General features: G+C 37.3%; 1 protein-coding gene across 9 annotated transcripts in view; it reads right to left on the bottom strand.

Annotated features, from left to right (window-relative positions):
* The window catches only part of ppp1r9ala (protein phosphatase 1 regulatory subunit 9A-like A), a 35885-nt gene extending 16542 nt beyond the window's left edge, over window positions 1-19343 (bottom strand). For all 9 annotated transcript variants that reach the window (XR_006155533.1, XR_006155534.1, XR_006155535.1 and 6 more), the window contains exons 1-2: window positions 19191-19343; window positions 16822-18710 (exon numbers count right to left, since the gene is read on the bottom strand). Coding sequence is in view for 4 of the 9 variants with exons in the window: in XM_042730618.1 (XP_042586552.1) it covers window positions 16822-18579 (1758 nt within the window). In the remaining 5 variants the exon portion in view is untranslated. The remainder of the gene's footprint in view (window positions 1-16821; window positions 18711-19190) is intronic.
* Between the last annotated feature and the right edge of the window lie 3090 nt (window positions 19344-22433).

Raw genomic sequence — 22433 nt, 5'->3', positions numbered from 1 at the left:
TTTTCTAATGTTTATAAGAAGTCTCTTCTGCTCAGCAAGGCTGCACTTATTTTTACAGCAAAAAATGCATGCCTGTTCATTTAAGTTCATTTATTTCAGTAATTCAACTCAAATTGTGAAACTCGTGTATTAAATAAATTCAATGCACACAGACTGAAGTAGTTTAAGTCTTTGGTTATTTTAATTGTGATGATTTTGGCTCACATTTAACAAAAACCCACCAATTCGCTGTCTCAACAAATTAGAATATGGTGACATGCCAATCAGCTAATCAACTTAAAACACCTGCAAAGGTTTCCTGAGCCTTCAAAATGGTCTCTCAGTTTGGTTAACTAGGCTACACAATCATGGGGAAGACTGCTGATCTGACAGCTGTCCAGAAGAAAATCATTGACACCCTTCACAAGGAGGGTAAGCCACAAACATTCATTACCAAAGAAGCTGGCTGATCACAGAGTGCTGTATCCAAGCATGTTAACAGAAAGTTGAGTGGAAGGAAAAGGTGTGGAAGAAAAAGATGCACAACCAACAGAAAGAACCGCAGCCTTATGAGGATTGTCAAGCAAAATTGATTCAAGAATTTGAGTGAACTTCACAAGGAATGGCCTGAGGCTGGGGTCAAGGCATCAAGAGCCACCACACACAGAAGTGTCAAGGAATTTGGCTACAGTTGTCGTATTCCTCTTGTTAAGCCACTCCTGAACCACAGACAACGTCAGAGGCGTCTTACCTGGGCTGAGGAGAAGAAGAACTGGACTGTTGCCCAGTGGTCCAAAGTCCTCTTTTCAGATGAGAGCAAGTTTTGTATTACATTTGGAAACCAAGGTCCTAGAGTCTGGAGGAAGGGTGGAGAAGCTCATAGCCCAAGTTGCTTGAGATCCAGTGTTAAGTTTCCACAGTCTGTGATGATTTGGGGTGCAATGTCATCTGCTGGTGTTGGTCCATTGTGTTTTTTGAAAACCAATGTCACTGCACCCGTTTACCAAGACATTTTGGAGCACTTCATGCTTCCTTCTGCTGACCAGCTTTTTGAAGATGCTGATTTCATTTTCCAGCAGGATTTGGCACCTGTCCACACTGCCAAAAGCACCAAAAGTTGGTTAAATAACCATGGTGTAGGTGTGCTTGACCGGCCAGCAAACTCACCAGACCTGAACCCCAGAGAGAATCTATGAGGTATTGTCAAGAGGGAAAATGAGAAACAAGAGACCAAACAATGCAGATGAGCTGAAAGCCACTGTCAAATAAACCTGGGCTTCCATACCACCTCAGCAGTGCCACAAACTGATCACCTCCATGCCACGCCGAATTGAGGCAGTAATAAAAGCAAAAGGGGCCCCTACCAAGTATTGAGTACATGTACAGTAAATGAACATACTTTCCAGAAGGCCAACATTTCACTAAAAACTTTTTTTTATTATTATTGGTCTTATGAAGTATTCTAATTTGTTGAGATTGAATTGGTGGGTTTTTTGTTAAATGTGAGCCAAAATCATCAAAATTAAAAGAACCAAAGACTTAAGCTACTTCAGTCTGTGTGCAATGAATTTATTTAATACACGAGTTTCACAATTTGAGTTGAATTACTGAAATAAATTAACTTTTCCATGACATTCTAATTTATTGAGATGCACCTGTGTATATAATAAGTTTACTAAAAAAAAAAAAAAATTGTGCTTTGTTGATATAATGTCTGCTATAATGTTAAAAAATGTTCGGAAAAAACACGAAAAACCGTGTGCGGTATTCAGCCTTCGGCCCAGTGTTTCATTTTGTTTGGCTTCGGCTTCCGCCAAAAAATTTTCATTTTGGTGCATCCCTAGTTGGACCTGCCTGAAAAACATAAATCACTGTTTATTTAATTTGTATATTTGATCTATTGCTTGTAACATGTTTGTTTCTTCTCATTTTATTACTGACAGTTACTTGTCTTTAATAATGTTTAATTCTATATTAGTTAGGTTGGAGGTTTTGAGATGGTATTCAAAATTTTAATATATTTAAAGCAAAAGTACATGGATGCATGAGTCAAAAACAAAGGAAGCTGTATCTTTATTTAAGTTAGTTAGTTATTTAGTCACATAAAAGTGAATCAAAGTGTTAAATATGGCATGGCATCTGTGTGTGTGTTTCAGGATTAGCGTGAAGATGGTGGAGTATAAATTGATGTAGTCCAAAAACTGGAGAAAAAAAATGGTTCAGCTTCCCGACCTTGAACATAATCCCCGAATCCACACGACTAGACGTCTCTCTGTCTACACACACAGTCATCTCTCTCTCAACCACAGAGACTAACTTTCCTAACCAATAATAATTGGTCTTAACTACAAGCTAAACAAAACCATGTATCATATTTTAATGCAGTCTCTGCATGTTTGAATGAAATTAGACTATTACACTTTCTTCTTTTTTAAAGGACATTTTTAGATTAGAAAAATGTTTAACTAGAGGTTTTAATACCATTACAATTAAAAACGGAGTTTAAAATAGAAAATACAAAAGAACCAACTCATTAGAGCCACTGTTTTGCAAACTGAAAACAAAAGTGGTTGCTCTGTCTGTTTGACAAATCAAAAGAAAGACTTGTTGGCATTTATCTGTGGAAGCAATTGAACAGAAACAACTCAATTCACCCAACCAACCAACTCATTCTCTGCCTAAAAAAAAAACTAAATCAATATTTACATCTTGATTTACAGAAAGAAAAAAAAACTTATCATCCTTACAAGAAGATCACATTTACTTGAGAAGCTTCTAAGATGCGTTTTATTAGAGAATCCACCTTGAAGTTAATATTTTTCAAGCATAAATTTAAGCCTAAAATCTATTTTCCAATGAAGAAAAAAAAAAGATATTCTCTGCAAACAAGTCCTATTATTATTATTTTATCCAGTTCTGCTTCTCAAGTTAATGTATTTTGGGTAACACTTTATTTTAAGGTGTCCTTGTTACGTATGTTACATGTACTTACTATTACAAAAACAATTATTTATGCATAATTACATGCAAGTAACCCTAATCCTAACCCTAACCATATAGTAAGTACATGTAGTTAATTAATATTACTCAGTACTTAATATGTACTTTTACATTAAATGCTGATTAAGTACTTAATGTATAATTTCACCGTAACAAGGACACCTTAAAATAAAGTGTAGCCATATTTTGTTTTAGGAATATTTACTTATTTTTTACCGGAAAAGCAAGACAAAATACTTGGTAATAAAAATGACTTTTAGCATGAAAACTTGCACTCACTATGACTGAACCTGTGAACACACTGAAAATCCATCTAGAAAAATAACAGAGAGCGAGACAGAGACAGTGCAATGACTGCGTGTTAATTAACTGTTGAACATATTTGAGTATTTGTGAGCGTGTGATGAATGGCAGGCCTGCATTGACCTCACACCACTCTGTGGTTACACTTGGCCTCTTTTTCTCTTTTCTCTTTCTTTCTGTCCCTCTTCCATCTCTCCTGTTGCCATGGACGACGCCAGCAACTCAAACAATGTTCCTTTTCTTTGCTGAAACCTGACCGCTCTGGTCTCTGAGAGTGAGAGAGAATCTGTGCTGCGCTGTTCACACCTGCCTCAGTTACACGAACACATTCACACAGCTTCCTGTCTGACTTCTGACTTCCTCTCCCATCCTCATCCTGAGACCAAGTGCATTCTGTTCACTGAGGCAGAGCATGAACTTAATCACAACGCTTCAGTTTTAAGAGTGAAAGAGGGCAAAGTAAGAAGTAGCTAAACTTTTTTATTTTTGACAAGTGCATTACAACAGAAATGTTAACCGATCGGCAGTAATATCCAGTGATGCAAACTACTCTCAAATCTTACCGTTTTGAATTAAAAATATATGTGACCCGTGCTGGCAAAATAAGTGTGAATGCGCACAGGCTAATTTTGAGCTACAGACAACAGCAAAAAAACAAAAAAAGTGACAAATTTCAGGTTTTCACAAAAATGAGATCATGAAGCCCTCGTCTAGTAACCCCAAAGCTCCAAATATTGATTAAACATCGAAAACAATCTTTTTTGTATGTTTTCTGAGAGGAGTACCTTTTTCTGTGCTGGCTTCTCGTGCTGCCGCTGACTCTAATATGAATCATGCACAGAAATGCATGCTCCTGTGGCTCAGTGGTAGAGCATAGCGTTAGCAGTGCAAAAGGTTGTGGGTTCAATTCCCAGGGAACACACATACTGGTTAAAAAAAAATAAATAAATAAATAAATTTGCTTTGGATAAAAGCTCTGCTAAATGCAATTATACACATACTGTATACTCACAACTACAATATTTAAGAAAATGTGCAGAAGCATGTAAAAGATTTGAGGACTATGGAAGTTGATTTTCAGTGATTAACTAATTTGGGTAAATAGGGCCCTGTGAAATAAGTATTTTTTTTTTTCTAAATTCCATTTCCATTTTAATTTTTCTAGACTCTGATTTAATGGTTAAATGAATCTTATCTATCATTATTAACTGAAATCCGTCAGCGTTTTCAGCATCACAGAAATCATAGCGCCCTAAACACGTTCCTCACACAAACTGACTACAGGGAATGGGATCATCATAAAATTGCATAAAAGTGCTTTTGGATGCATTACTTGTGAGTTTTAGAACCCTTGATCCCTGTAATCTTTCACTGTATGGATGATGAACAGAGCAGTCGTGCGTTTGGAACAACATGAGGGTGAGCAAAGCAAGACAGAATGATTCATGTTTGACCACTGTGCATGTATTATGTGGTGTCCTTAAATTAATACTCATAGTGTACATCTGCTTCACATTTACATTTCAACTCCAGTCCAGAGAAACACTGGAACACCACACCAGTCTTTCCCTGTTATGTCTCCATTTCTCTCTTTAAAGTCAATAACTGCTGTTCAACTTCTTTAATCTAAAAAAAAAAAAAAAAAAAAAAAAAAAAAACATTTCTTACACATACAGACTTAAATAAACAAATGCCCAACACAACACCTACTAAACACACAAACTAAAACAAAAATTAACTTCATACAAATAACAATTCCTATTATCATCAATTTGCTGTGGGCTATACACTCCACCTGGTCAGTATTTTTTAACTCGCTGTAGTCCCAGAAAGTATTTGAATGCATTAAAGTCACTGTATTTAACAAAATATCAAACAAGGTTTATTTTGGGGAAAAAATTTAAACGTTTCTCAATATGCTGAATAATAATGATCAAAATGAAGGCAAATTTGGGTCACTTTGTGTTTCTAAATGTTAGTTGATCATGTTGATAGTTAATGTGATGATGCACTACACCTGTGTGAACTGACTCATACATTTACTAAAAAAAAAAATCACCAAAACAACATCTGATTCAAAGACAGAGCAAACATGATGAAGAAACGTGAAGATACTGAAGAAAAAAGATCCTGCAGCATTTAAGGGTAGAGGACACACTCATATTTATCTAGAGCAATGACATTCAGCGAGACTGAAGAGTTTAAATACTTCATGGCCACTGTATTATTTTGAAGAGATACAGTTCCTCAAAGAAACAACATGAGAATCGCACATCAGTTTCAGATGAATGTGTCAGAAAGATCTTACACACACTGGAGACCAAATCAACCCTGCAGTATATATATACAGTATATAAAAAATGTCCTGTGAAATGCATTTTATTTATTTATTTATTTTTTGACAAAAATATATATATTATCTGTTTTAATTCTTCTGTATTCCATGTTTTATGATTTACTGGTATATTTTCAATAAATGCATAAAATGTTACAATTTTATTAATTTGAAAAGTATTTTTAAAAAAGTAACAATTTAATTATTTATTTAATTTTTTTTGTGAAAGAAAAAGTGCCAAATAACAGAGGTTTACTGTTCAAATTAAAACACAGATAAAAAAAAAAAGAATGACATTGCAGTATAATATTCACAGACATTAGTCAATGATTCTTTCATTTATTCATCCCAGTTTTACAAATTCTGTTACATTTTCTGTATAACGTGGAATTCCATTCATGTTTTCCTCATCGTAAACATCCTAGGGCCCTATGTGAACTCTGGTTTGATCCCTGTTGCTATGAACACAAGTGAACTGCTACTGATGATGTTTCATTTTAAATATGTGCATGCATTTTGCATGGTCACACTTATTATAACATAATGCATTTCTAAAGCTGCTCAGCTCACTGCCTTCAGAGAACAGTGTTTTATCTCCTGCAATATAGCAGCTGGAAACTGATTGTTTTATGTATTATGTATTATGAATTATATTTTATGTATTATGTATTAAGTGTATTATGTTGACTCTCTAACCATGAACATTTAGGTGAGACATTTCTGCAGCGAGTTAAATTCCTCTGGTGATGGCTGATGTGTATCACAGAAACAGGAGTATTCCTGCGTTAGTGCCACACCTGTGTGTTTGTTCAGACTTTTGTGTAGCTTTGAGGAGAGGCTGCTGAACTTCCTGGAGTGAGCGGAGAGAGGTGGGGCGCACGGCAGGTGCACTTCAGGATCACATGTGACACACACACACACACACACACACACACACACACACACACACTCACTAACGCTACAACGCCCCCGTCCAGGACACGACAGCACACAAATGCACATTCAAAGACAGTAAACCGGAAGAACACTAAATATAACAACAAGACATGTGTGAGGATAAAGGAAATATCCTGACTCGCTAAGATAAAGAGAAACACTCGGAAACTTGTTCATTAGCACTTCAGGTCCTATTTTATCAACATTAGTTATATGAATTAATGATACTTATTTAATTTTCTAATTTTTGTTAACATTTGTAAGTTTATTGATCCAAGCCATTTCAAGAAAAAAAAAAAAGAAAAACAATAAAACATAATAAAACAAAAATAACAATTTATTCAATAATTCTGTCTTCTGCCATTCTGGGGAGTACCTCAATGCATGTGCGTGCTTTTCCTAGAACTTAATCAATGTAATCAGCGCGGTTTACGTTCAAAAGAAAAAAAACACATGCATGCTGAACGTAAACAACGCTGATTATGCTCGCATGCGTCTTGGTACTCTCCAAAATTGCGAAAGACAGTAGGTGTAATAATAATGATATGCTATTATTAGACTTTATAATTACTTGCTTTGGTTATTGCATGGATAGCCTTGATATCTAACTCTGTGCTGTCTTTCGTTTATGTTCAAATTACTTTTGTATGAAGACATCTACTCTTCATCGGGAAAAGTCAATTACACAGATTTTAAAACATTATGAAATAATATCATTCAGGTGGATGCTGCACACTGGTGGTGTTTCTTCAAGTAGGTATCTCGTAATTACGGTCATTACAACATGGTGTGAATGCACCTTTACTACTGGAGCTGCCAGTTTGCCAGTTTCAAATGATTATTTAACAGCAAGTACAAATTATGCAAAAGTGGCAGTCCTTCCGGTGCAATCGTTGCAACATTTTCATTCACTCCTTCAAGTGAACTCTATTAGTGGCCTAATGTAGGGAATAGTGAATGAGGGTATAGGGGGCAATTTCAGATACAGCCCTTGTGTACCACAGCATTTCTGCTTTTCCATACGTGCCACCTACTGTTAAAAACGTAAATTTGCATTATCGCGTAGCTTGTCAGTGATCGACGGCTCTGTCTATTAAATGCCGCTCCATTTGAAAGCAGGTGATGGCGATTTAGCGCTAATCAGGGAACCGGCTTTACTGATGAAATGCGCGTGACAATTGCATGCGATATATTGCCCAGCCCTAATTATCTAACAGTCTGGTCAACATAATGTTCTTTATTTGAAGCACAATTCTACAAGAAAGGTAAGTTACTGAAAAAGTGTTGGTCCTTAAAGTACTCCACTGAGCTGAAATTTTAATTTAAAACATCTCAAGAAAAATGAAATAAAAAGAAAATCTAAATTAAGTGTTTTAAGGGCTTCAAACTGAACGTCTCATGGCTCAGTGTCTTATGGACTATCCTCCATTGCAGTCACATGCCCCTCGGATGGCAAACTCATGTAGTTTGGCCTTCTTGATCTTTGGCCTTGGCTAAACCAGCTGGCCACACTCTCTCTAGCAGCAAAATCTTCCAGACCTGGCCCCTCTACACTGATTATTATCAGATCTTCCACTGTGTCTGAATGAAGGGATGCTCTAGTGTCTGATTTGAACAGCTAAACTCCCTAAACAGCTTATACTACTGTCTCCGCTATTAAAATAGTTCAGTTTTGTAAATAATAGCAAAGTGAGTATATTTCATTTCATTTAATTTTTTTATTAAGTTAATTTTGAAAAATGTTAGGAAGAATTTTTTGTTTGTTAAATATAAGTTTTAGTTTTAGTTTTTTTTAAGTAACGACTAAGCTGTCAACTTTAGACAGTGAGCCTGTGTTTGATCAATTTAGCCTTCTCAAATCATCATGACCTGCCTAAAATAAAATCTATAGATATAAAATAGTTCAAGCATATAACAATGTTTAAACGTTAAACCCATATAAATGTGCGCTATATCAAATAGTTTGTGTGGAGACGCTTCAGGAAATTGAGGCGACAGCATTTCTTTCTTTCAGTGGATACGCCGTCATTTTTGATCATAAAGGTAAGAGTAATACACATTCGTAACTGCAAAGGGTCTACTTTTATTTGTGTGCACTCACAATATCAACAAAACCTGCGCTTTCTGTCGTGTCGTCTTTAACAGGAGTACAAAAATGAACCAACACTCAGTGAAAACATGCCTAAATCATAAATATATCTATATACATGATAAATAAATAGACATGATAAATATATCTATAGAAAGCTATAAATGGCTACTTAACGAAATAAATCGAAAACAAAAACTCTTTCATTATAATCAATCCGTAAAGATGCACTTCTCTCTAAAGGCGCGTCTAATGAGATGATGAGTCAGGATCAGCAACTTCATCCTTGCGACACAAACTCAGAAAACACTAGTTTATTAGTAAATAATTCAAATATCTCCTAACTATTTCCCCTGTCACATTTATGGTATTTACTTTTGCCGGTGCTTTGCGGCAAGCTTAAGTCTATTGCGTGTATTTGAACACAGAACTGTACCGTTGCTGCGGGACATTAAACACTGTTGAGCCGCTCTTGACAGTCGCAGTAGCACGGTCTTGTGTTGTTTCCACCAGCGCGGCAATTTTGTTTCATCACTAATTGATGGATGTCTAAAATATAAAAGTAAGGAGAAGTCTAAAACAGGCGGGAGGCCCGGCCCACGTCTGAACTATGACGTGAAAATTGGTCCAAAGCCCGGCTCGAGGGGTGTAAAAAAGTCGGGGACCAAATGCAGGGCTCTAGTGTCTGTTGTTGAACCACAGGGAGACTTTCAGAGTCGCGGAGACTTTTTTTCCTCTCAAACGGCTGGTCGCACCACACCATTGAGAAATGGTGCGACCTCTGATTTTTTTTTAGTCGCACCACTGAGAAATTACATTGCATATGTGACCAAATTGGTGCACTCTAGAGGCCTGGATGTTTTTTAAGAATGTATATAAAAAAAAATGATACATTTAATTATAAATTATAAACAAAAAAAAAATATTATTAATTTAAACCAGTGTTATATGGGTGGATTTTCACATTGGTCTGAACAAAAACAGAAGCTTATTGAAAATGCTTATTGATTCACTAACCAGAAGGAGGCACTTTTGGAACAGCAGAAATATATAGCCTACAGTTGTTGAAAATGTAAGAGGAAAGTGCACTGATGAGTTACCAGCGTAAGCCCATGTGCCAGGGCTCAGCCCTGGACGGCCCCGGCCCAATTAAACCTCTGCTTGTGCCCAAAGTAATTTTCATCAGCACTGATTTGAGTTCTCAAACACAAAGATGGTTAACACTGTGCTCATGACAAATACAACATTTAAAAAAAGCTGTGCATGCTCAACTGAGCACAAAACAGCAGAAAATGAGGCACAGTTTAGCCCTTAAGTAACGGCTCTTTTGACTTGGCTGTTCTGGGAAGTTGCTGGGCCAACCATTCACCTCACAATGATGTTTCAACCTCCCAGAACACCCTAGAAACTGCATAGCAGCATTTTCTTCAGTGAACTTTAATTTTACATTGCCTAATGTACAAATGATTACCCATATCTACCCATATTTATATTATTTTTGACACTATTGCCATTTCATTTTATTCGTTAAAATTGCTCCAGTCTCATTATTGCTTTGTCACACGAAAATGTAAAAAAAAAAATGCATAAAGCATGCTAGTTCAGAGAATTAAAACAAAGGGAATCAAGGGCAGAGGGGTTCAGAGATTAAACTCCCATGCACTTCAGCTGCTGCTGTGATTTCAACTATTACAGACAGACCTACAGTCTTTCAGAGAGAGCATGAGAAACGGACAGACAGACAGACAACTGTTACTCTCCAAATATATTAATCTCACCACATTTAAAAATACACCATACCACCAACAAATGTTTCAAGTATCTTCACATACTAACCCTATTTGTGGTGTGAGTATTTGAGATGCCTGCAGCTATGAGTTACACACAGACTACATACTATAAACACTCAGTCTACGGCTTAGTAAAGCTATGCACTAACCTACCTATGTGTCATTAACGCTGCACTGTGTCATCACCTGTTGACTATGTGGTGCTGTCTGCACTTTACTATAGCACTAGAATTAACATCTCAGAAGATCAGATCACAAGTAGTCAGCAGAGATAGAAAACTGTCGACACCTGCAAGGAACGAGAGTCTCACTTGTGAAGGGAGCCTGTTTAACAGTCTTTACAATCATGACTGCATATGAAAAGCATGGCAAGACTTCGTCAGTGAAGAGGAATAGTGGGCAAAACCTAAGTGTAAATAAATATTTTATAGGTTATGACAGCCACTGTGTAAATGATTATATTTCAACAACAAACAGAAATTGTATAATTTAGAAGTTAATTTAAAAACTGCATCATTTGAAATGTACATGCTTGCATACACATTTTTTATTTGAGTGTTAATTATTATAGCTAAAAATAAATAGTTATTTAATTTTGGGCTCTGTTGTTAATTGTAACCTTACAGTAATGTAAAAGGGCTCCTTATAGTTTAGAGCAGAAGCTGAGGTAGATTTTTTTATCCCAAAGAAAATTAAAATGTTTAGCATAGTCCCCCACCACCACCCCCGCACCAAACTGTGACGTCAAAACCGAGTCATGTTTGTGTGCTGTTACACCCTTACCTACAACATTACACACCACAGTATACACATTCTTACAGAAAACTGATTCAAAACGTTTCTTTGTCCAGTTTCAGGTTTCTAGATGAAGCCTATGACAAACCGGTAGATGAGATTAAAATAACAGACATAAATACACAGTTAATCATTAGTAATTCCTGGGATATTTCACTTAATCCTATCAGCTCTTTGTACATATTTGCCAGAGGCATAACAAGCTGAAGTAATACAGTTTGACAGGCATAGCAACAGTAACTAAGGGACGGGGCTAGAGGACTGGCCAATCCCAAACCACAGATGACTTATTATGAGTTATTATGACCTTCTGTGGGCAGAACATAAACTGATATTGTCAACCTGGCTCTGCCTAAAGCATGATGGTGTTAGCTATATTTGTGCTTATTAACTGAACATCCAATCACAACAGGTATTTACAAACAGAATTGTTATAGGTAAAGTAGCAAAAACTGCCCTGTTAAATCAAAGTCAAAAAGAAGGTGGAAACTACGTTTAAAAAGTATAGTACGACTGCTTTTGCTGAAATATTGAGTCACATTGTAGGTGGAAAACAAACTTGTAAAAAGGTGCAGAATGTGTCCTTTTGTAGATGACAATGACTTCAGAAGCTTCAGAGGCATCTGACAGAAGACAGTGATCAAGGGAGTTATTCCACTCTGTCTGCACGGTCTGCTGAACAAAGAGTCTCTCTTTCTCACACGGTCTCTCCGTCTCTCTTCCTCGACAGCAAGCTCAGGTTACCCTGAGACCCTGTCCCGCCTCCTCCCTCTCTGGGACACGGGACTTCCTCGACAGAGGCTGGATTGAAACAAACTCAAGTTGCCAGACTATTGCTAGAGCACCCGGACTCCTGGAAACTGCACAAGTTCAGCCAATCAGAGTGGAGACTGTGACCGTCACTCTTGCCATTTTTGTGTGCAATACGCATCAAACCATCTGTAAACTATAGAGGGCTGCCAATGTGTCTTAACCATGTGTGACATTAATCTGGGCTCTCTCTTGCATATTAATGAGTTTCTGTCTTAACCAGCTGCTGCTGTAACAAGAGTTCGCGTGCTGGCTGGCTCCGCCTCCAGTGAAGCATCACTGGTGCAAAATTCAAATGGAAAACTTGGCTGTAATTGTTGGGCCCTATGAAATTTTTATTAAACTTATTTTTATTTTAGTAATTTTATTTTTTCCCAGTTACATTTAATTCTTTCAAAAATGCATTTTTTTCCCTCTCTCTTTATTTAATGTTTCTCATGTTTTAATGGTTAAATAAATTTTTTAGTACAATAAAAAGCAGGTATAAGTGAAATTCAATTTACTTTTCCTAAATTCTGTTTTATTTGACTTTTTTCTGGATTTCATTTTTGGTTTAAATTTTACTAATAAAAAAGCATGTCAGATTGATTTCATAAAAAGTAATGATTTTTTTATTTATTTATTTATTTTTTTTAGATATAATACCATTTTTATTTGAAATAATTTTTTGTCAGACATTTTGTTGTCCGTTTTCATTTTTCTGGGTTTATGACTTAAAAATGTACATTAAAAATTTTCAATTGCAACATTGGATATAAAACATTGAAACTTTAATCAACCTTTTTAAAAAATAAAATGTTAAATAGTAGTGTTTTTGCATTTTAATATTCACAGACACTAGTCTAAACTGCGATTTGAGAGTACAGTGCCACTTCTGATTTAGCCAAAATGACACATTCTGTGAAATTCCACATTATACTGTAAATTACATTTGTATGATTGGATTCATAGGGCCCTGTGATTGTGTCTGGTCGTATAGCATTTACACTTTCAGTGTTCACAGGAAATGGCTGGTTAAAGGTCATTGCACACGGAGTCCGAAATTTTCATCCATCATAATGAAATTTGGATCAGGTCCGATTTTCTGCGTTTTCGCATCTGTAGCAAGCAATTTTCATTTTTGGGTGAACTAACCCTTTAGAGATACCACAAGCTGCTGAAAACTCACAAACCTGGAAGTTACACCAATGAACAAAAATGATCATGATCCTGTGTTATATGACTTTGTACTAAATCCAGATTTTTGTAACTTTATGTGTTAAGAAGGTGCATGATGTTTCGTTTTGAGATTTGGTTATTGTGCGATTTTTGGCTGTACCTTGCTTTCTGCAACTATTTTAATACATTTAAAAACTTATGCGGTATGCGGTGGTGTCATTGTCCCATGAACACTGCTTATTGTCAAACTATTTCAAAACAGTAACAGGAGGCACTTCAGTAACTAACGTTAACATGGTTATCGTAACGTTCTTATTAAAATGTGGATGTCAGTGGATTTCAGTGCTCTTTTGTTAGCAGATATAATAGTCCCAGAAGATATGGAAATTGAAAGTGTACAAAAAGAAATGCATTAGAAACTTTACGTGAGATGGTTATTGTTTACATCCCTCAAAACGGTCTATATGACTTATTTGTTGTGTACTGAAAGCAATCAGAGTACACTGAAGACCAACTTTACTGCTGCACAATTTTCAGACATACCTCAAAGCAGCAGGCCAGTGGACAAACACAGAGTTAAGTTCTCCCAAAACAAATCTATAAATCACTCATAGCTGATTTCTGTCCTGTTTAATGACAATCATTACATACGACACTCATCTACTCATGCCAGTTACAACAAATGCCTTGTAAACTAAAACCAGAGGATAAAATCTCTTTCACTCTGATGTAGGAAGCAGACATATCTCCTGTTTCCTGCCTCAAATGCACCAGAGATGCAGCTTGCCAGGTCTTTATCATGTTTCATTTATACAACTGCTCATACCAAACCTGTTCATAAAAGACTGCGACCAGTCATGTGGGAAGCGTTTGAATCCCCAGTTATGAACCCACATCCACAGCAACAATGCAACAACTCTTCAGCTCAGCATGTTAAGACCGAGATGAAACACAATGGTGGAAAAATACCTGCCTCAAGCCAGGACAAGACCTGTTTACACAGTTACACACCTTCATTTCACAATCACAGAGAAATAAGAGGACAACAGAGAGGAAAAGAGAGTAAGTGTGAGGTGGGTCCTACAAAGGTTGAGACATTATCACTAGTCATGCATCAGTGACTTTAGCATACTAGCATGTTACACAGACATCTAGACCTTCTACAGTGAAGGTAGACACTACACTAAATTTTATGCGGAAGAAAACGAGGCTGTGAGCAATGTATATACAGTCTGGACAATGGCAAGCACTGCATAAAGGTTATATATCACATCACAAGAAAATGCAAACTCTCCTGAAAGTCGCATGTGAACAGTCGGTATCAACTTCCACACATCAACTTTCTTAGTATCTATTCATTATGAACAATATGACAAATAAATAAATAAAATGATAAAAGGATGTGTTTTCCATTCTTTTTTTGTAAAACATGTATAGGGTTGCTAGCGACCCATGCAAGGTATATAATAGTGTATGTATATTTTTCCTGCGCAACAAAAATTAAATATCTGATGACTCAATAAGTGCAATGCACCTTTATTCCTCAATGTTTGTTACTCGATGTGATGTTTCACTCATAATTACCACAGGCATAAAACAAAAGAATATCATCAAATCAGAAACTGCAGTTACTGTATGCAATTAAATATTTGTCACTGTCATTTTATGGTGGACGACATGGTTAATAATGGTTAGCTGCCAGTGATCAATACTGATTTTGAAGACGCTGAAAATGATACATTTGAAAATATGCTTGAAATTACAAATATGAGCCAGATGCTGAATTATCTGTTCGAACTGAGCCCCCATCCAAGTTCCAAAAGGTAACGAAATAGGCTTTATTTTATTCTTTTGTAATTGTTATTAAAATATCAGGAGAATTTTACACTATTGCCACAATTAGAGATCCATCGGTGTTAGATATATAGATCCAACGCTATCTCATGACCAATTCGTACGCATTTAATTTACGAGGTGGCTAATTCGTACAATTTGTACAGCCTCAATCGTATGATTTTATATGATTTGTCAAGACCCCAGTGACAGGCAGTTTTAGGGGCGGGGTTAGGGGTAGGTCATTTGCACAAATTCATACGGATTGGGGGGGCTTGTAAAATACATACGATTTAGCAAAAATCGTACAAACTCATACGAGTGAGGTCCTACGAATTTGTATGAATTAGCCACCTCGTAAAAATATGTATGAATTGCCATGAGATCGGGTTGATTGGTCTGGGTTGCTAAAGACTGTAATACATGTAACAATGATTGGCAAAACATTCATGCATTTAAGATTATAAATATGGTGCTACCCTGATTTAAGGTCTACGGTGGGATCTTTTGCTGGTATGGTTTAAGGAGTTGCTACAAGCCCCACGACATTCCACAGCCTCTGGTTGTAAAACCGCCAAAATTTAAATTCCCCAAAAAATGGGATAACTTGCACAGGTAAGAATGTGTTGGTCATATCTATGCCAGAACACCCTAAAAACCACAAAGCAACCACCCAGAACACCCTAGTAACTGCAGTGAGAAAAACACTCAGAACTCCTTAGCATTGTAGAGGTTGTTTTTGTACAAGAAGCACCACATTTTTTTCAATCAACAGTTTTGATTAAAAGTTCAAATCTCATGGAGCATGTACATGTAGACGACACATGAAGAGAGAGATCAAAATGAAGATTGCTCACAAGGAAAGGTGTTTTGAAGGTGTGTGAAGAATTTTAGCTACCAAAAAATTTCATTAAATAATGACAATATAAAATAGTTCCATCCCATATCATAATTTTATTCCTTTTTTTAGTCTCAGATATGATCCAGACATGTTCTTCACAGGCTTTGTAAGATTCACTCAATAGTCTTTTTAACTGAAGCTTGTTCTGAGGAGCACTGTACTATCAAGATTGCTTGTAAAACATGGATCTGTGCCAGCATACTTTTCTGTTCTATTTACCATCCGCATTTCAGGTCAGCCCTCTGTCCCTCAGTGAATCGCAATGTCAACAATATTTCTAAAAATATTCCCCCTTTTCAACCCCCAAACAAATGTTCTGCAACGAGCCTCTGTGTTGCCCAACTGTTGTGAGAGCTTTGACCCCGGGCCTCACAGAGAGCTTGAAATGTCCCCAAAACATCTCCTTTCCTTGCAAAACAAAAGCATATTAATCCACCTAAACATCTAAACCGCAGACATGTGAAATGAGACAGAAGTGAAATGCTGAATTTTAAGCTATCATGAAAATGTGGACCAACAGTGAAACATGCGAAAAAAAAAAAAAAAATATATATAATTAAAAGCAAAAAAATTAAAATACACAAAATTAAAATACCAAAAAAAAATCATAATGAAAAATTTATATATACATACACACACACACACACACACACTATATTTATATATATATATATATATATATATATGTGTGTGTGTGTGTGTGTGTGTGTCCATGTATGTATTGTGTGTGTGCGTGTGAATGTAATGTATATGTATATATATATATATATATATATATATATATCTATATATATATATATATATATATATATATATATATATATATATATATTATATATATTTATATATATATATATTTTTTTTATTTTACCCCCACAATGATATTACTTACCCGCATCGGCTCAGTGGAGAATCTGATTTTCCTTCTTGGAGGCCCTTCCTCATCCTCAGACAAACCAGGAGCTTCATCATACTCCTCATAGACCTCATCTTCATCCTCCTCGTCCTGCTGGTCCTGAACCGGTTCCTTATCATCCACAAATGCTGCATTCTCAAAACTATAAAACACCGGAGACGTTTTCCCGCATTCATCTGGATCTTCCTGCTCACTCTCCTCCTCATCATCATCTTCATGACAGCTATTCTTCTTGTGGATGATCTCCTCCTCCTCCTCCTCTTCTTCTTCTTGATTTGGTTCCTCTTTCTTCAGCTCTGTTGAAACACACGCATCCTTCTCCAGCTGTTTGTCCTCTGTATGGTTTTGAGGTGATGACACCTGCAGAGAGTCAGTCACATCTTTTCTCGGCGCCTCTGATTTAAGTTCCTTTTGCAGCTTCACCTCCTCCAAAAACTCTTCATCGTTCTCCTCGCTTTCTGAAGACTCATTCTGGACCACTACCAGCTCTGCCCGGACCACCCCTGCACCAGTAGGGTCCAGACTTTGTGCAGCCTGCTCTTGATAGATGTCCCTAGACGGACTTCGAATTATGTGGTTTTTGCTCTTTGGTTCCTCCGGACTCCAGGGCTGTTTATATATGCTGCTGGCAGAGGGTGAAGCTTTGAGATCCTTCGCAGGAGTACTACTTAGTTGAGGTGCTTCATTTGTCGTGAAGTCTTTTTCCGATTCGTTTCCTGATGATGGCGAATGCTTAAATGGACTTTGAGCATTGCGAGAAAGAGGCTCGCTGGGGCTTCTGCTGGTCGGAGAGGTGGGTTTGTATGAAATCGGGCTGATGGACTTGAACGGAGGGCTGCTGGAGTTGGTTTTAGGCGAGAGTTTGTCAGAGTTTGGGGACGTAGGTTTGTGTGCTGGATCAGCACCAGGCGAGCTGGGTTTTTGGAAGCTCCCTCGTAGAGGTGATGGCAGCGAGCGCTCAGCAGGGCTGCTCAGTTTCTCAGGACTTTGCACTGACTCTTCTTTGTTGCCATCCACAATGAAGTTCTCCAACCGCTTGGAAATAGGCCCGGCATTAAGTGACAATCTATTGACCTGTTTCGAGTCCTCAATGTCCCTCCTTTCCTCTGGGGCACTCCTCACGGGTGACGTCGGGCTTTTGATGACATTACTGCTGCTATTCTCAGAAGATCCAAAGGACCTCCGGGCCCCACGCCCCTCCTCAGGAACCTTCCCCTGAGACAGGCGAGTAGAAACCCTGCCGGGTCCCGGCTTGTCTGCGGCAGGCTGCTCTTTTATCCCTCTCTCAAATAGCTTTCTGGTAACTGAAAATTTTTCCGCCAGGGCGACTTTATCTATCTCGACTTCCTCTCCCTTTGGAGTTCTGTCTGCGTTTTGCGGTTCTTGGTTGTTGGCGCTGCTGAGGCAGGTTTTGTGAGCGCTGACTGGGAACTTGGACACTGGGGATACAGGAGAAGATGCATCTGTATTGTGAGCCGGTTCCTGACTCTCCGGAGGTTGCTGGCCGTCCATTTGCAGGAAAATGTTCTTTATTTTGTTCACCCGGGTGCCAAACGGCCTCCCTCTGGTGTCCTCCCGGAGGTCACTGGCTCCATTAGCATAAGATTTGTCCTCGCTGTCGGATTTGGTCCCATCAAAAGAGCACTTAATGGCGTGGAAGTCCGACTTGTACGAATTTCTATGCGGGGACGCGCTCCGCAGGGTGCGTTCACCCTTGCTCTCTGCTTTCATCATTTTCAGTGACTTTTAAAGTGTTCTACGTTAAAACTGTACTTTAGGTCCGTGGTCCTGTATCCTCAACGGGACAATGGCATGCGCCCTTCGGAGTCACTCTGATACATTGTATCGAAAACCCCCGCGCTCATCTGAAAAGAACAGAAACAATGTAACATTCTAAACTGAAACGATCGCGTTTACATTCTAAAGCGATTTGAAAGCACAAGCATGTAAACCGTTGATTCCGGCGCTCTTTTCTTAGCAGATATAATCTACACTGACTCATCCCCTTGATCAAAGAAACTTTTTCAACTCGGATCAAAACTTTCCTACAGTGATTTGCAGGCAGATCTATTGGTCTCCATTAATACAGTGGTCTGACAGAGTCTCAGCACTTTAAGATACTGTTCAAAAACTCAAAGCTAGATTAAATAATGTTCTTCAAATGATCAAGAACCACCGCGATCGGTGTTAAACCTGCCCACAAACCCACTAAAGCTGCTCCAGTGGGACTCGCCGCGGAACAATAGCTCAGCGTAAGTTCCAACAAATGATCCAAATAAAGTTTCGGAAATCGAGTTACAAACAATTACAGCTTCTGCAGCAATCAAGTCATCCACTTCTCTTACCTCCACGGATATCTCACTGTCCACGGGCGCCGGTTCTTCTGCTCTGTGTAATTTAGATCCCCAAGCATGTCATTTGTTTCACCGCCATGGTTCTTCAAAGCAGTGGGGTCCGATTCGCGAATGAATCGTTCGTTTGAGTCGGTTTGACGATTCGGTTTAAATGATTCACGAAGCGTTCGTAAATCCCTCCGTGAGGGAGAACCTTCTTGTATGAGAGTGAAACTTTATTGAAACAAATAAACAAGCCACATCTGACACACTTCTCGAGCAGGTATAGAAATTTTTTTTGGATAATTAAATAGCTATAGAAAGGCAAACCGAATGACAAAATCAAACTGGAACAAATAAATACGCAATAAATACAATATACCTTATTCAGGGTATTTATTCATTCATTTAGTTATTTTGTTTGTTTGTTTGTATTTTTAGTTATTTATTTTGTTTTGAGAATAAACATAAAACTCTGTAAGACATGGGTTCTAATGGGATAGCATACAATTCAACCCAAAGACCGAAAGTTTATACCTTTCTGGATTTTATATTTAACCAAATTATTATTTAAGATGTGCTGGGAACCCTGCTGAGTGTTATGACTGGTGAATCGTTTTATTAGCTGTCTGAAATGAACAGTCCAAACGAATCGATTCGCCAAAAGAATCGAACTTCCCTAAGCAACTCCAGCGTCTCTCTTCCCTATTCAACTACACACACACACACACACACACACACACACACACACACACAAGCTTCAGACCCACTCTAACTGGCATTCCAGGGCTGCTCTTAAACCCAACCCCCTTCCCGACTTTGAATTTGCTGATTCTACTATGACAAAGGTTTGTCTAATGAATATTAATGAGGTCCCGATGACGTTCCTAGGAAACCCGTCCACACAGGAATCCTAATTACTATGTATTAGCCAAACCTTCGCAATAGTATGATTTATTCCTTTTCCCGCTCAGGTCGAGAATGCTTGTTGAAAAGTAAGAAAATGTAGCCCTGTTGATAACCAGCAAGTTAAAATATGTAAGTATTTACACTTTCATTCATTTAAAATTCCATTTAAGTGTAAATTGAATTCAATGTATTAATTTCATTTAACAATTGAATTGAATTTATTTAAATAATTTAAAATTTTAGTTTAATTTTAGATGGATTTAATTGTTTCAATTCTTCAGTTCTTCTTTATTTCTTACATTCTTTTTAAATTTATGTATTATTCATAATTGTTATTTTAGGCCTAACTGAAATCATTAATGGCTTTTCTATGATGAGCCACTAAGATAAACATGTAGGTTATAGTGTAGGGCTGAACTTCGTTTAATAATTAAGGTGATCAGAGGTTTAATAGTATTGACTGGCCTTTTGTTTGAATTTGTGTCACCCTTAAAATGTATTGTGGTGATTATGGATGTAAATATTACAAAAGTTCATAGGTCAAAGCAGAGTTCAGATTGCATTGAGAATGTTTACTGTTGTCACAGTGATTCAGTTATCTCAACTTGAGCTGAAATAAACATTTATCTCAGTTAAAGAAACATTAGTTCAGTTCTGTCTCTGAACACAAAGCATGTGTGTTTCGGTGGCAGTTGGAAACCTGTGTCTCGTGTCCCATCTCTGTTCACAGATGTCTGTCTGATGTTTCCTCCAGTTCTCTCGTCTGGTAGTGTGTGTGTGTGTGTGTGTGTGTGTGTGTGTGTGTGTGTGTGCTAAATTAAATTTGTTACAGTAATACAGGCCCATTAGAAAATATACTTACACTACCTTACCTCACATTAACAATAATTCATAATACTTAGTAACCCATTTCAGAAATTGAACACCATGCAGTTCTACAGAAACTATGTCTTTAGAAATGTATAGATTTACCAAACGATTCACTGATTAACAATTAATATCAGCTGGATTTAAGACAAACATATTTAACTGAACGAGAAAAAAAAAGGCAAATTAAAAGTTCTATAGTAATAGCATCACTTTGCAGTTACTGTGAATTAAATATTTAGATTAGATTAGATTCAACTTTATTGTCATTATGCAGAGTACAAGTACAGCGCTAATGAAATGCAGTTAGCATCTAACCAGAAGTGAGAGAATATAGTGATTTATATACATAGTTTATGTACTGTAGATGAGACACTTTTTTGAGTTGTGAAAAGGATATTTTCTGATTTTGTGTTTTGGACTAATGCAACTGTAAACACACTGAAATGTTTGATAAAAGTGCATTTTTGATGATCTGTTATGAGAGTTTTGAAAATTAAAAAAAAAAAATATTAGTGAAAATTGCACCAAAACAAATAAAAAAAACTGTAGAAGTTTCTGGATAATGATGATGTATGAGAAGAACCAAACTTAGGGTAACATTTAAAAGTCTTTATTTTGGGTTTTCCATATATAGTATTAACAGATGCTTTTTTCGTGTTTAGTGTGTCTGTGTGAGACTGAAGTCAGTTCCCTGCTTGTATTTCAGATAACTGCCACTGAAAAACCACCGGGAATAAAAAATGCAAGAAAAGGGGGAAGTAAACTGAAAATGAGAGACAAATGTTCTCATATACAAAACTACAGTCATACGCAAAAGCCACATAATAATCAAGTTTTCCTCATATGACCTGGCAGGTAAGGTAGAGGTTTGGGGGTCTGTTTGACCTCAAGTGAGTTTCAGTGGAATATGAAAGACTAGCATTCAGCTTCATCAGAAAGGAGCACAGCAAGATCTGAGGGTTTTTAAGAGGAGCACGTTTTCTTGACCTACTGATAGTAGCAGAGTGTGTGTTGAAAGCTTTGAAGGGTTGCGTGTAGCTCTGCTTCTGGTCTTGAGTTTGTTTATTAGTGCAGAGATGACGACGTGTGTCAAGGGCTGTCGGGTTGCTGGCATTTCCTGCTCCCTCGCTCCAGTTATCTGATGAGTACTTATACACACGCCCTCCATCCTCCTCCACATTAAACAAGATCAACAGAATGACTACTTACATCCTCACAGATGCTGACTGATATTTTATGAATGGACTCAGATCACTGATGACATTTTAAGCCTGCGGTTCTCTCATTAATCACAATAAAGCCAGTAGCACTTTGGACTAGGCTGATAGAATACATACATTTTAATGACTACTACAAGTCAACCTAACAAAAATCAATCAATCTATAATGATCTATCTATCTATCTATCTATCTATCTATCTATCTATCTATCTATCTATCTATCTATCTATACAACAAACAAACAAACACATACAT

The sequence above is a fragment of the Cyprinus carpio genome, chromosome B9, assembly GCF_018340385.1.
Source record: "Cyprinus carpio isolate SPL01 chromosome B9, ASM1834038v1, whole genome shotgun sequence".
Lineage (NCBI taxonomy): Eukaryota > Metazoa > Chordata > Actinopteri > Cypriniformes > Cyprinidae > Cyprinus > Cyprinus carpio.
Note: the sequence above shows the minus strand (reverse complement) of the source record. Positions and strands in the feature narration are given on the sequence as shown.